At 38.2% G+C, this 15,951-nt stretch overlaps 1 protein-coding gene across 2 annotated transcripts in view; it reads right to left on the bottom strand.

The window, feature by feature from the left end:
• LOC127448478 (CLIP-associating protein 1-B-like) overlaps positions 1–15,951 on the bottom strand; it is a 124,247-nt gene that overhangs the window by 917 nt on the left and 107,379 nt on the right. For both annotated transcript variants that reach the window (XM_051711038.1, XM_051711040.1), the window contains 8 exons: positions 15,034–15,181; positions 14,076–14,316; positions 13,423–13,479; positions 10,258–10,430; positions 9,898–10,026; positions 5,960–6,166; positions 2,040–2,156; positions 1–1,199 (listed from right to left, as the gene is read on the bottom strand). The exon at positions 1–1,199 is cut by the window's left edge and continues 917 nt beyond it. In XM_051711038.1, coding sequence (XP_051566998.1) covers positions 1,113–1,199; positions 2,040–2,156; positions 5,960–6,166; positions 9,898–10,026; positions 10,258–10,430; positions 13,423–13,479; positions 14,076–14,316; positions 15,034–15,181 — 1,159 coding nt within the window. In that variant the 3' untranslated portion in view covers positions 1–1,112. The remainder of the gene's footprint in view (positions 1,200–2,039; positions 2,157–5,959; positions 6,167–9,897; positions 10,027–10,257; positions 10,431–13,422; positions 13,480–14,075; positions 14,317–15,033; positions 15,182–15,951) is intronic.

Raw genomic sequence — 15,951 nt, 5'->3', positions numbered from 1 at the left:
TAACACTGTAGTGAGAATGCCTGTGGGCATTTATATCCTAACAGTCTTGAGTTTTGAAAACAGAAACAAATTAACGTACGGTAGAGTAGTTTTGAATTTTCCATCACAATCTTCTTGCTCCTAGAACATAATGGTAAATGGGTTTCATTCATTGTTTGAGGATGATCCTGGTCATGTTTTAAACTCCTTTCACTAGAAGTGACAAGCATTTGAGAACTTTTTAAAATGACCTTGTTTGTAGAGGCTATTTATAATTTACTACAAAACCCTTCACTTTTTCAATAGACCAAGAAAGAATACTCTACATTCAGAAGTTTGTCCTTGTGTTTCGAGGTGAGGCCATTTTGTGGCAAATTTTTAACACATCATCAATCCTGCAAATAAAATCTATGCAAAGACTTTACAATTGCCTTCCTAAAGACTTAAAAAACAAACAAAAAAAGAATTTCCTACATTTTCAACACTGTGGGATGTGATATTGTGGTCCCATGTCAGCTTGCTCATCCAAGAAATAAAAATGGATACAAGAATGCTATTCTTTTAATTCTACATTTTTTGGTTGTCATTGTAGCCAAACCTACAAATAAAATTTTTCTCTTTTCTTTACTTTTATCACTCGGCCAGCCAAATGATCCACTAGCGTTAACTGAGATTCAAGTGATGCATTAGCTAACCCAACCGTGCTCATTTAAAATGGATCCAAACAAGTCAATTAAACATGTAGCACCACTTGCTTACATCAATAAGTTATAACAATTAAATGTAGTTTACAAATCACCTCTTCAGAAGTTGAAGAAAGCCTTTCTGCTCCAATTACGGAAGCAATGCCAATCATGGAAGATACTGTATGTACCCTAACAAAACTCTGGCATGCATTTTTTCTCTCCATCCCAACCCCTTTACATTCAGTGTTCCACCGATGGAAAAATTTATTGGAGATTAACAAAGAGGTTTCCTGGAGTTGAATGAAAAGAAAGTTTGATTGCGGTGAGCAACACGTCTCTCCTGGAAAAATCCAGAAAGATTGTGATGAAGCAATAAAAAGGATGTTTGGAGGAGGCACAACTATGTTCCCAAACGCAGGTGTAGGCCACGGATTAGAGTCTATCCGGCTAGCTGTGAGAGGAGACGTCTGAAGAACTGCTGCTGTTGCTGTTGGTTGTCTGGGCTCTTTTAATGTACAGGTTCAGCAACTTCATCTGTGGAATGAAAAGCCAGAAAGAGAATTTCAAAATAGCAAATTTTAATAAGACTCTCTCAGAGAAAAGCAAGCTGTTTGCACTTTCTAGTTGTGTTATTTAAGAAGGTATTGGTTAATGTTTACTTCTGCATTGTCTAGTCATATGTTAAAGACAATGTAGATAAAAAGTGAAAATTCTTTCTTGTAGTAAGCTGTAAACAGGATAATTCACCGCAAAATGAAAATTCATTTCTGTCATCATTTACTCTCATGTCATGAGAAGCTAATATTTTGCCTCAAGAAAATGAAGCCCTATTTTCAGGACTTGAAAATATTTTTGCGTTGTGACATTATTTTCATGACAATTAAGCACATTTCCTCCCCTAATTCTTATAACCGCAATGCAAACAAATAAATAAAATATCCTCACTGTGCACTGTACAGTGGTATTACAGTACTTAGAATCTAATGTGAATCACCATTGAGAAAAATGGGAATTACAAACAAACTCCAAAGTAAAACGTCCAGACGTATTACTGTAATACGAATTTTGCAGGGAATGTGCTTAATTATCATGGGAAAAAGAAATCTCAATGCAAAACATCTTAATAGTCCTAAAGGTAGGCTTTTTTTATTGCAATTTTTTTCCGTCTTCTGATTTTGGGGTGAAAAGTGACCTGTGTGTGTTTTAGAGAGTTTCACCCCTTTAGTTTAGTTAGAAGAGTTTCTTTTGACAAAGAGAGACAGAGAGAGAGCAGTGAAAGTGGCTCAGTATAAACACTTGGACCAGTTAAAACCAGAAGGAAACAAATAAATAGAGGATACTGTGATAAAGAGATTGAACAGGGGTGAAACATACCTTGCTGCCCGTGAGCTGGGCCAAATAGGGCTTCAGCTCCTCACCAATCACAGAGTAGATGGCCACTAGACAGAACACACTGGCCTTGCGAACACTACTCTCTGTGTTGTCATAGCCCTGCAGACAGACAGACAGACAGGCACGCACACACGCACACACACAATCATGAAGAGTGCAAGAGTGACCGTTGTGTGAGGTGGGGGCAAAGAACTCTTTCTGGTACAAATGAGACACAATGTTCCCAATGCAAAATTTACTGACTGATGCAATGGATACAGACCCAATTATATCTGCTAGGGCGATCAAAGATCAAATTACCGAAAGAGCCACAGAATCACTAATATTTAATGGGATAGTTCACCCAAAAATGGAAATTCTCATCATTTACTCACCCTCATGCCATACCAGATGTGTATGACTTACTTTCTTCAGTAGAACACAAACAAAGATTTTTAGAAGAATATTTCAGCTCTGTAGGTCCATACAATACAAGTGAATGGCGATCAGACCTTTGTAGCTCCAAAAATCACAAAGGAAACAGAAGTAATCCATATGACTCTAGTGTTTAAATCCATATCATCAGGAGCAATATAATAGGTGTGGGTAAGAAACAGATCAATATTCAAGTCCTTTTTTAGTCTAAAACTCCACTTTAACTTTCAGATGTGAAAGTGAAACTAAACAGGCACCAAATGTGACTTTCAGATTTAAAAGTGAAAGTGGAGGTTTAGAGTAAAAAAGGACTTAAATTTTGATCTGTTTCTCACACCTATTATATTGCTCCTGAAGATAAGGATTTAAACACTGGAGTCATATGGATTACTTTTATGTTTCCTTCATGTGAATTTTGGAGCTACAATGTAGGGCTGCAACTAACGATTATTTTGATAATCGATTAATCTAACAATCATTAAAACGATTATTCGACTAGTCGGCGATTATTGCAATGATTAACCATTAGCTCTTAACTGATTATTCAGCTTGTGCCCTGACTTTAAAGGTTGTATTAAACATGCTTGCTACAATAAAGAGGACAAAATCATCTTTTAAAAATATCTCTAAATGACATTAACTGAATTAAAGGGGAAAAAATACTTTCAAGTTTAATACATCGCTTTGTTTCATACATATTACATTGCAGGAGAATATTTGTTTTAAATATTAATTGTTTTATTTAAAAGTAGACATTTTAAGCTTTCTTTAGATATATGTTTCATGTTTGTGTGATAAGTATTCGCTGAGTTTCAGTTAATTTTTGTGACGTGTTTCAGACAGATGCTCGTGGAGACGGATGAAAGCGCACCCTGTTTATTTTCTTTATTTTACAAAAGCACAAGGTTTTGTTGTTATTGTGAGTGTACACAAAAGTAGACCCTTTATAGCAGGGGTGTCAAACTCAGTTCCTGGAGGGCCGCATCCCTGCAGTCTAGCTCCAGCCCTGCTCCAAAATGCCTCCTTGTAATCTTCAAGCACTCCTGAAGACCTTGATTAGCTGCTTCAGGTGTGTTTAATTAGGGTTGGAGCTAAACTCCGCTGGACTGTGGCCCTCCAGGAACCGAGTTTGACACCTCTGCTTTATAGTTTCTAAAGATGTCTTACACTTATCTGTATGCCCAAAAATGATGAGTATTTTAAGTTGTTTCCACTGTTAAGAGGAATAAATCCAGAAGGAAGCGCCGGCGCATCCGTCGACACCAGAGGCAAACAAAAATAAAAAACTCTCTCTTATTAATAAAGCTTCGTATTGCCAATTTTCTTCAAGATAAGAAATGCACAGTGACATATTGTGATTCAATAAGTTGTGAGCCATCACGTTATAATCTAGCTGCAGCAAGCGCACGCGCTCGAGGGACGAGCATCCCCGTGACAGAGTGTGCCTCAGCCGGATGCAGTTTCAATCTCTCCCCCTTAGATCGGGACACTTCATGTGACTCCATAGAAGAGGCGCTGACCTCACAGAGAAATGTCAGTTTCGGAGTTTGTAGTTATTTACATGACCTGCTTCCTTATTATTTGAACTTTAATAAAGCTATAATGCTTAAAGATATAATGCTAGGGTGTTTCCTTTAAAGACGCTCGACACGCAAGTTTTGCTTCAGTGGAGCGGCAGTTCCGGCTCCGCTTATTCAACAACGAGAGTGCTTCTGTATCTACTTATTTTGTATTTTTGCATTATAATTCCCTCATACATTGCGATCTACATCACCTGAAGGTGTTTGGAAAGTTTAGAGTGCGTTCCTCTCCTCAGTCAGGCACGAACTGCAGTGCTGCTCTCGTGCGCCATCGTTAGAGTTTAATGTGATCTCATGTCAGTTTAAATGAGATCAAACGACTATTCGACAACTAACTTTTTTGACGACAATGTTTTATTGTCAACGTTGTCGATAATGTCGACTAATCATTTCAGCCTTACTACAAAGGTCTGATGACCATTCACTTGCATTGTATGGACATACAGAACCGAGATAATTTTCTAAAAATCTTTGTGTTCGGCTGAAGAAAGAATGTCATACACATCTGGGACGGCATGGGGGTGAGTAAATGATGAGAGAATTTTCATTTTTGGGTGAACTATCCCTTTAAGGAATATTTTGGGTTCAATAAAATGTAAGCTCAATCAATAGCATTTGTGGCATTATGTTGATTACCACAAAAATGTATTTCGACTCGTCACACACAAAAATCCGAGGTTCCAGTGAGGCACTTACAATGGAAGTAAATGGGGCCAATTGTTAAGGATTTAAAGACAGAAATGTGAAAAAGCTTATAATTTTATAAAAGCCCTTACATTAATTCCTATTAATACTTTATAAGACTATTAATACAGTGGGTATTTTATCTTTTACAGATTGGCCCCATTCACTTCCATTGTGCCTCACTGTAGCCCAGATTTTTTTTTAAAGTAATTTATTTAATTTTTTTAAAGAGAAAGAGGGTCTAAATACACTTTTATGGTAACCAACAGTATGCCACAAACGCTGACGATTGAGCTTAAAGGAATAGTTCACCCAAAAATGAAAACTCACCCTCGTGCAGTCACAGATGTGTATGACTTTCTTTCTTCTGCTGAACATAAATTAAGATTTTTAGAAGAATATCTTAGCTCTGTAGGTCCTCACAATGCAAGTGAATGGGTACCAAAGTTTTGAAGCTCCAGAAGCACATAAAGGCAGCATAAAAGTAATCCATATGTCTCCTGTGGTTAAATTTGTATCTTCGTAACCTATATGATAGGTTAGGGTAAGAAACAGATCAATATTTAAGTCCTTTTTTTTTTACCATAAATCTTCAATTTCACTTTCACATACTACTTTGTTTTTGGTGATTCGCATTCTTCATGCACACCTACTGGGCAGGGAGGAGAATTTTTAGTAAAAAAAAAAAACAAGGACTTAAATATTGATCTGTTTCTCACCCACACCCATCATATTGCTTCTGAAGACATGGATTTAACCAGAGTTTAGAGTTGTACAGATTACTTTTATGCTGCCTTTATGTGCTTTATAAAGGTTCAACATTTTGGTACCCATTCCTTTCATTGTGAGGAACTAGAGAGCTGGAATATTCTTCTAAAAATCTATGTTTGTGTCCAGCAGAAGTCATGCACAGCTTTGATATCATGAGAGTGAGTAAATAATTAGAGAATTTTCATTTTTGGGTGAACTATCCCTTTAACTTGTATTGAACCCAGAATATTACTTTAATATTTTAAAAGCAGGCCTGATATCAGAAGATGTTTATTGATGTTTGGACCTTTACAAGGTTCTTATAGACCTCTGAGAACTGTTAATGAATAGCAAGGACATCACAATAAGTACAACTATGTTTGAAAAAATTGGAAAATGTATATAAATTCCTAAAGTGACAGTAGTAGTAACTTTTTAATCATAGAAATGCTGCCAACAGCTTGAGGAACTTACTTGTAAGAGGCCAGGGATGATGTCTGGCAGCAACTGATGCAGAGACTCCTTGGCAATGCGTTCAACCACTTTGGTCTGCATCTTAATAGCAGCCAGGTTGATGGGGTAGTCTGCAGTCTGTACGATAGGACACAGCACCTTGATGCATTGCTCTGGGTAAATGGAGCCGGCCAGCGTAGCAGCAGCCTCTTCAGCCGCCCTTACCACCTGCACATAGAACGTCAGGATGGCACTTGAGGGCATTTGTAAAGTTTAACAATTTCAGCATATTCTTGTTTAACACAACATCCGACATACAATTTAAGAATGTTAATCGCAAGGAATTTGATGCTTCTGGGTTCGATTCCAATTTCACTTGATTCCATGAATGATTCTTTTAGTAATTTTGAGGAAAAGAGAATGGACAATTTTTGAAAAACAATTTATTGTAACATTACTGTTTTCACTCAGCAGTCTGTTGTGAAATTATTAGATCATTTCAGATTTCTGACAACAGAACAGTAATAATTTGTGTAATTAAATAAAAGTGTTTAATTACGATTACCGCATATTTTTTTTTGTAGCTAATACATTAATGCACTCAGTTCCAAGAAAACTAAAAAATAAGCCTATGTGTTATTATAAGGTTCGTTGATTTCTGTGCATAAAACTCATAACATGCAGATTTAAGCACTGGCGCTCTTTACTCGTCTCACTTGCCCCTTTTCGGTTTTCTTAAATTGCATCAAAACGCAATGTTTTCTACACATGATGGAATCATGTTGATCTAATATTTTCACTGCTGAGTGAATACAGTAATGTTACTATAATTTTTTTTTCAAAATTGTCCATTCTCTTTTCCTCAAAATATGTAATCGTGTAGAATCATATATTGTGTAGGACAGAATATATGAATTAACGACACTCACAACTTTAATGTAAATGTAATTACATTACATGCGAGATGTTAATTTCGTCAGCTCTAGTAATAATAAAACATCATGAATCGTTTCACACAAAAGCCATTCCTGGTTTTAGTTTATCTTCTTGTAGACGTCCAGGAATGGTAAAATCATCCGAACGTCATGTCATTCCGAATAAGAACAGTTTATTGATTCTTAACTCTAAAATTGGATGGAAAAAGATTCCATTTGAGTCAGGCCATAGTAATTTGCTTTGTTTAGCACATCGCTCTTTAATCTGCAAGTCCAGGCAACAAGTGCATTTGGGAAGTGATTTTAAATGAATTGGCACAGGTCAAAGACAAATGGTATCTCTCATTATAACCACAGACATTCAATAGAGCCCCGTGCTTAATTCATTTATTTATCTAGGTTTTGGGTTTGTTGGGTTGGGTCATCTCGCTGTAGATGTAACCAAGGCGCTCTGTTTCCACAGGTGCAGGTGTTGGATTTACAAAGGGATCAAAGAGACCAATCAGCTTGTTTCTCTCTTAATAAGACCACTGTACAAAGAAAAGTCACCTGGCCAGCTTGATACTAGAGCAACAATGTGGCCACATGTGAGAGGTATAATTGTGACACTTGGGGTGAACATACAGGTGCATCTCAATAAATTAGAATGTCGTGGAAAAGTTCATTTATTTCAGTAATTCAACTCAAATTGTGAAACTCGTGTATTAAATAAATTCAACGCACACAGACTGAAGTAGTTTAAGTCTTTGGTTCTTTTAATTGTGATGATTTTGGCTCACATTTAACAAAAACCCACCAATTCACTATCTCAAAAAATTAGAATATGGTGACATGCCAATCTGCTAATCAACTCAAAACACCTGCAAAGTTTTCCTGAGCCTTCAAAATGGTCTCTCAGTTTGGTTCATTAGGCTACACAATCATGGGGAAGACTGCTGATCTGACAGTTGTCCAGAAGACAATCATTGACACCCTTCACAAGGAGGGTAAGCCACAAACATTCATTGCCAAAGAAGCTGGCTGTTCACAGAGTGCTGTATCCAAGCATGTTAACAGAAAGTTGAGTGGAAGGAAAAAGTGTGGAAGAAAAAGATGCACAACCAACCGAGAGAACCGCAGCCTTATGATTGTCAAGTAAAATCGATTCAAGAATTTGGGTGAACTTCACAAGGAATGGACTGAGGCTGGGGTCAAGGCATCAAGAGCTACCACACACAGACATGTCAAGGAATTTGGCTACAGTTGTCGTATTCCTCTTGTTAAGTCACTCTTGAACCACAGACAACGTAAGAGGCGTCTTACCTGGGCTAAGGAGAAGAAGAACTGGACTGTTGCCCAGTGGTCCAAAGTCCTCTTTTCAGATGAGAGCAAGTTTTGTATTTCATTTGGAAACCAAGGTCCTAGAATCTGGAGGAAGGGTGGAGAAGCTCATAGCCCAAGTTGCTTGAAGTCCAGTGTTAAGTTTCCACAGTCTGTGATGATTTGGGGTGCAATGTCATCTACTGGTGTTGGTCCATTGTGTTTTTTGAAAACCAAAGTCAATACACCCGTTTACCAAGAAATTTTGGAGCACTTCATGCTTCCTTCTGCTGGCCAGCTTTTTAAAGATGCTGATTTCATTTTCCAGCAGGATTTGGCACCTGCCCACACTGCCAAAAGCACCAAAAGTTGGTTAAATGACCATGGTGTTGGTGTGCTTGTCTGGCCAGCAAACTCACCAGACCTGAACCCCATAGAGAATCTATGGGGTATTGTCAAGAGGAAAATGAGAAACAAGAGACCAAAAAATGCAGATGAGCTGAAGGCCACTGTCAAAGAAACCTGGGCTTCCATACCACCTCAGCAGTGCCACAAACTGATCACCTCCATGCCACGCCGAATTGAGGCAGTAATTAAAGCAAAAGGAGCCCCTACCAAGTATTGAGTACATATACAGTAAATGAACATACTTTCCAGAAGGCCAACAATTCACTAAAAATTTTTTTTTATTGGTCTTATGATGTATTCTAATTTTTTGAGATAGTGAATTGGTGGGTTTTTGTTAAATGTGAGCCAAAATCATCACAATTAAAAGAACCAAAGACTTAAACTACTTCAGTCTGTGTGCACTGAATTTATTTAATACACGAGTTTCACAATTTGAGTTGAATTACTGAAATAAATGAACTTTTCCACGACATTCTAATTTATTGAGATGCACCTGTATTTCTACATTCTGGGAAACAAGTCCATCTTTGGAGACATCACAACACTACTAAATGATTGCAATAACTAAGAAAATTAAGCCTAAACACTGAAAAACTCAAACTCACTGAAATACAAAATTACTCATTTTAAATAATCTATAAAATTTAATATATGAATGAACGTTACATTTATATAGCGCTTTTCTGACACTACACTCAAAGCGCGTTACACAGTGAACAGGGGACTCTCCTCAGCCACCACCAGTGTGCAGCATCCACCTGGATGATGCGACAGCAGCCATAGTGCGCTCACCACACACCAGCTATTGGTGGAGTGATAGAGCCAATTAATAGATGGGGATTATTAGGAAGCCATGATTGATAAGGGCCAATGGGGGAATTTGGCCAGGACACCCCAACCCTTTCTGAGAAATGTCCTTGTATTTTTAATGACCACAGAGAGTTAGGACCTCGGTTTGACGTCTCATCCGAAGGACAGTGCCTTTTTACAGTATAGTGTCCCCATCACTATACTGGAGCATTAGGGCCTACACAGTCCACATGGTGAGTACCCCCTGCTGGACTCCCTAATACCTCTTCCAGCAGCAACCTTAGTTTCCCCAAGAGGCCTCCCATCCAGGTACTGACCAGGCTCAGCCCTGCTTAGCTTCAGTAGGCAACCAGTCTTGAGCTACAGGGTGATATGGCTGCTGGCAATTATTGGCATTTTGGTATAATACTGCATGGCAGGGAAAGGAAATCTTATGTAGCTAGTGTCGTACGTATGACGTAATTATGTATTTACATGACAGAATTCTGTGTGAGGGCTTATCCTAACCTCCTTATGAGAGTCTTTGTGGGCTTCTAATGTTTTCATGATGGTGAGTTCTGCATAGTTCTTGAAGCGCGCTGGTTGGTTCCTCAGTATCTCCTTCAGAACCCGTAAGGCTAGTGCTCGGATGGTGTGCTGAATGAGAGATAATGCATACTTACGTTACTACCCAGTACAAATACACACAGGCAAGAGAATAAGCATCTGCACATAATACTGGGATATGCATGGTACAGCACAGCGTGACTTAGACAAACTCATTAAAGCTAGCCTATAATTCTTGATATATGAAAGACTTTAGTATTACAGATAATGTGTCAATTTAAAATGTGAATTATGCGATGCATTTGGACAGTATTGTCTCACATCTTTGTCCCCGAGTGTCTCCAATAGCAGCAATAGGATGGTTTTGAAGTGTTCGTCCCACACAGCCAGGCTGTCCTCACGTGCGATCTTCAGCAGCTCGATCAGAGCCCCCTTCCTTTCCTCCACTCGCTCGTTATGATTGGACAGCTCCTTCAGTAGGTCTGCCACCAGGTCTGAGAGATCCAGAGCGACTCAAGTCAGAGGAAAGGCCAGATGGCATAAACAAGCTATCGTCCTGCTTTAATTGTACAGGAGCTCAGAAGTTTAAAATTATTTCACTGTCTGTTTGGCTGATCTCAGCATATCAGATACATTTGGAGGTACAGTAATATGTCATTATGAGACAGTAATGAGTGAAGTAGAAGTGTTCCATCATTAGTTTTAGGCCACATCCACACTAATCCGTTTCGTGTGAAAACTCAGTTTTAGTTTCCTAACGTCATTTTCTAAAGTATGTGAGAATGGAGAGTGTTTTTGGGGGGAGGAAATGCCGCTCTAGTGTGGATGTGAAGCGTAAATAGTTAAATACATTTTCAATTGAAAACATATTAGTGTAAACGTGGCCTTAGTTAGTCGTTAGGTGCATTTGTTTTTAGTGTTCTCTTAGACTCAGGTTATTCATTTTATTTTTATTTTTTTAAGGGCTGGGCGATATAGCAAAACAACAACATTTTACAGACTTTTTTGACGATATTCAATATATCTTTCAATATATCTGCTTGGTCATGGCTTAAAAGGGTCAACAGCAACTTTTAACTGCATGAACATTTTTGCTAAATTATTTCAACACATGCAAAATGCCACACATTCCATGAACACTTTTGAGTGATAATGCAAATACATTTTTGAATCAGAGTTTTGAACCGATGAATTAAAATTCACGAAAATGAATTGAACTTGCCAACGCTAATGTAATTTACTGTATGTTACTCAACTTTAATCAGAGATGGGGGGGCCTAGGTAGCTCAGCGAGTATTGACGCTGACTACCACCCCTGGAGTCGCGAGTTCAAATCCAGGGCGTGCTGAGTGACTCCAGCCAGGTCTCCTAAGCAACCACATTGGCCCGGAGGGTAGAGTCACATGGGGTAACCTCCTCATGGTCGTTATAATATGTGGTTCTCGCTCTCGGCGTGTGGCGAGTTGTGTGTGGATGCCGCGGAGAATAGCGTGAAGTCTCCACATGCGCTACGTCTCTGCGGTAATGCGCTCAACAAGCCACATGATAAGATCCGCGGACTGACGGTCTCAGATGCTGAGGCAACTGAGATTCATCCTCCACCACCCAGATTGAGGTCAGAGGTCATTTTTACCAGAGTCACTACGCCACCAAGAGGACTTACCGTGCGTTCAGACCAGAGGAGGCGAGAGCGTCAAAATTCGCTCTGGCTGCCCTGCCAACAATGCAATCGAGGATTCGTGGACGCTCTGACGTAGTTGAAATAGACGGCAACGTTCGTTCAAAATGCTTGGTTTTGTGAACTATATTTAAAGGGGCCGCAAAACATCCAGACATGTCGACCGGTATCTTTTTGCCAACCTATCACAAGTAGCATATATCCTCATAAAATCTTTTAAATGTGAAAGTAAGAAATCGATAGATGGTAATTAAATATAAAAAGACAAATGCTGATGGTATAAATGTGTTACCGATTGATCAGGCAGCACGGTTTTGCATGCTATGGTGCCAAAATTAGCATGCAATATATTATATATAACATTATATAAACCATAATATCCACTTCATCAACTCACCTGTCACACCAACAATTTCAGGCACCTTTGTCCACGCATTGTTTTTTAAATTTATATCCCTGTAAGCAAACAGGGACAGATCGTATATTACAGGAAAGCCCGGCACGGCAATAATTAGTTTCTCCTCCATTTTGTCTTTGGAACTATTGTTTGGTGGGAATCAAAGTTTACACTGTTGTGTTCTCTAGACTTCGCTAGAGTAGAGCACTTCTATATTCCAATAGGTTGCCGCCGAACCGCGTCAAAGCTCATTACCGTAATGCTGCCCGTGCTTGAACTTCCCTCTGATGCCCACATTGCCCAAGACACGCCGGCCACGGACGGACCACTTCTCGCTACCCAGAGACACTGGCTGCCATAGAAAATGAATGACTTCCGGTCGATTTAACGCTCTCAACGCCTCTGGTCTGAACGCACCATTAGAGCGCATTGGGAATTGAGCATTCCAAATTGGGGAGAAAAGGAGAGAAAAGAAAAAGAAAAGAAAAAAGTTTAATCAGAGATGCTATTCAAATATTTCTATCTTCACAAGGCTCTCATGCTCGCAAGTTGCAAGACTTGGAGATTTGCGAAACTAGTCTAATGACAGTCTTTAGGAAACTTAAATGAAGTGTGTAATTTCTGCACCAAAATTGGCAAATTAAATGTTTTTTTTTTGTTTTGTTTTTTGAAACAACATTCTGAATATGCCCCCCATAAGCTGTTGATTGAACAAACAGACAGCCCCATCCCTAGTTCACGCCATTTGTTGAGTCAATGTTACTGTGTCAGAATGGGCGAGGTTGCTCAAAACAAACAAAGGAATTTTTATAGCACCACAGAGACACAGTGTTTACAGTTTTCAAGAAAATTAACCAACAAATGGCATGCTTATAGTTGTCTCTGCATATTAAGCTGGGATTTTTACATAGTATAAAGTATTTAAACACAGAAAAAGAATTTCAGCTTTAATGGGCAAATAAAAAATGCATTAATATCGCAATTTTCACAATGTTGCTTAATTTTACATCCTTGACAAAAATCATCACAAGCATATTGTGAATATTCCATATATCACCCAGCCCTACATGTTGCACAGCTTTTATAAGTTACACCAATGCAACTGCAAACAATAAAGCTCTGTTAGTTTTAAAGCAAAGCAGAAGTAAGATGTAAGAACCATCACCGGGTTTGGGTTTGTACACTTGAATGTACAGTCAACATTCAAAGACTCCTATTGTATGACATTACTGCCTTGTATTAGGGAAGGCAGCATGTAGCAATGTTATCACATGGCCATGTTAGCAAAGCAGCTGTGCATTTAAGATAGGCTGACATCACACGGGAGACACTGAGATGAATGGCACTGAAGATGAGGAGGTGGAGGGGAGTAAACATTGAAAATGTCTTGTTGAACTGTGCAGGTCTTTACCAGGATTAAAACCCTTGGGCAGTACCATCTTGTTCTCACCACAGTCTTGACGACGGCCTGTAAAGGGGGAGGGACAAGAGGGGGGAACAGCAGGGGATGTGAAGACACAGAGACTATACAATGCTACACCTGTGTCCCTGAAACTTATCGTTATGGGGTTAATGACTTCTTTATGTTTTGTTTTTGTTTCAGAGCATCAATTTGTTGACACAGTCGCACAGCCTTCAAAGTGAAGTTTGAGTATACTACAAATATACCAAAGGTCAAAGTCTGTGCCATATACTGACTTTATATTTACTATAATTTTATATTATGATAATAGTTACATATTTTTAGTGAACATGTCTGATGCATCCACTGAAAGATATCTGACTAATAAATGACATAGATTACATTTTATTAACATTTTAATACTTTTTATATGCCTTTTTATAATACGATTATTTTTGTTTGTTTATTTAACTTGGGCTTTCTTGTATGTTTTTCTTTTGTCAGATTTAAGTGGTATTTTTTAATCTGTTCACTAGTTTTCACAATTGATGTTCTTTAAAAAAAATAAAAAATAAAATCACACACAATGGGAGCAGTATGGAGTACTGATGATGAACACAGTGAAAGTGGATGTAAGGACTTTGAGAAGCACGTTGACTCACATTCACGGAACTGCTCCACGTCATCATCAAAGACGGCCTCTTTCAGTGCGCTTTTGTCATAGGCCGTGATCGTGTCTCCGTAGCCATATGGGGCGAACTCACGCGACCGTGGCCCAGCAAAACATCGCGGGGACGGTGTGTTGAGCAAAGATGTCTTGTTATCCAAAGCAGTTCGACCCCCTTCCACTACATCCATTCCCAGTCTAGCATCAGACCCAGGAGATGCCCCTTCCTTTCCAGCCTGAGAGAGGACAATAGAAAGAGTGTTTATTTACATCCCGATACATACAGAGCTGTTCAATCATGACATCAATTTGTAGGCCAACCCAGAAGGCTTATTTCTTTGAATACTTGAAAACATTGGCTAAAATGAATGTTTGAAAGTAGCATCAACACTACGGCCCACTTTCTGTATGCAGAACAAGTACTGTATTTGAGCTAACGTGCTTGAAGCATGTTATTTAGCAAACTTGTTAGCAAAATTTTTTAAAGCACACAATGCATTCAAACTTCAATTTTAAGTGTGACTGTGTAATTTGTGATGTAGAACAAAATATGAAAGTTTCTTCCAGTAATAAACCACAAACCTTATGCTACTCATAAATCAGAAACAGCTATTCTAAAAAATATTCCAGAGAAAACCCATGGTTCAAAATGCTAATTATCTTTCAGGTTTGCAGGACTAAACAACTCTATTATGAACAGCTCTATTATAAAAATATAATTAATGATTAATTAATTATCCGATAATTAATGATGATTAATCTCTGTTTAAAATGGCAACCAGTTGCAATTCTCCAGCAGTTTAGTTTTATAAAAAAAATAAATATTATTTATATATATATATATATATATATATATATATATATATATATATATATATATATATATATTTGGGTCATAAAATTCCCCATCTGTGTCCTTGTTCCTGTTTCCCACTGTTGAAGCAAAGACTCACAGCATCGTCCTTCTTGCCATCGTGTCTGATTGGCTCATTCAGGTCCTCTTGGCTGCGGTAACTGAAGCTCTGGATGGCCTCTGTGACACCACGCAGCGAGCTAAAGATCTCATCAGAGTTCATGTTTTCTGTGTCGTACTCCAGCATACTGAGAAGAGTAAGAGAGTGAGAGATTAAACACTGACATTGAGTGGACTGCAACACTTATGGTACACCAAAGGCAAAACATACAAACCCAAAAATTAGCTCTGATATTAAAGTCCTTTTTCTAATGCCAACTGACATGCCCACAGCTTTAACATTTACAGCATCTGAATAGTGTATTGCTAATTCCAAATAATTTCTGAGCTACACACTTTTCTAAAAGCTTGCCTTTATACAATTTAGGTCAATTAAAAAATGTTTTTGAGGGTTAAAGGAATAGTTAAAATTAAATACTGTCATAATTTTTGTTCAAAAAAAAAAATAAAATAAAATAAATAAATAAAAAAAAAAAAACACACTAAAAGGAGAAATGTAGTTAAAGGGATAGTTCACCCAAAAATGAAAATTCTCATCATTTAGTCACCCTCATGCTGTCCCATATGTGTATGACTTTCTTTCTTCTGCTGAACACAAACAAATATTTTTAGAAGAATATCTCAGCTCTGTAGGTCCATACAATGCAAGTCAACAGGGTCCAAAACTTTGAAGCTCAAAAAAGCACATAAAGGCAGCATAAAAGTAATCCATCCGACTCCAGTGGTTAAATCCATGTCTTCAGAAGCGATATGATAGGTCTGGGTGAAAAACAGATAAATATTTAAGTCCTTTTTACTATAAATTCTCCTCCCTGTCCATTAGGTGACGATATGCATGAAGAATGAGAATAGCCAAAAACAAAAGAAGAACTCCTCTTAGGAGAGAAGAGCGCTTAGG

The sequence above is a fragment of the Myxocyprinus asiaticus genome, chromosome 11 (genome assembly GCF_019703515.2).
Source record: "Myxocyprinus asiaticus isolate MX2 ecotype Aquarium Trade chromosome 11, UBuf_Myxa_2, whole genome shotgun sequence".
Classification (NCBI taxonomy): domain Eukaryota; kingdom Metazoa; phylum Chordata; class Actinopteri; order Cypriniformes; family Catostomidae; genus Myxocyprinus; species Myxocyprinus asiaticus.
This window is presented reverse-complemented; position numbering and strand designations above follow the sequence as displayed.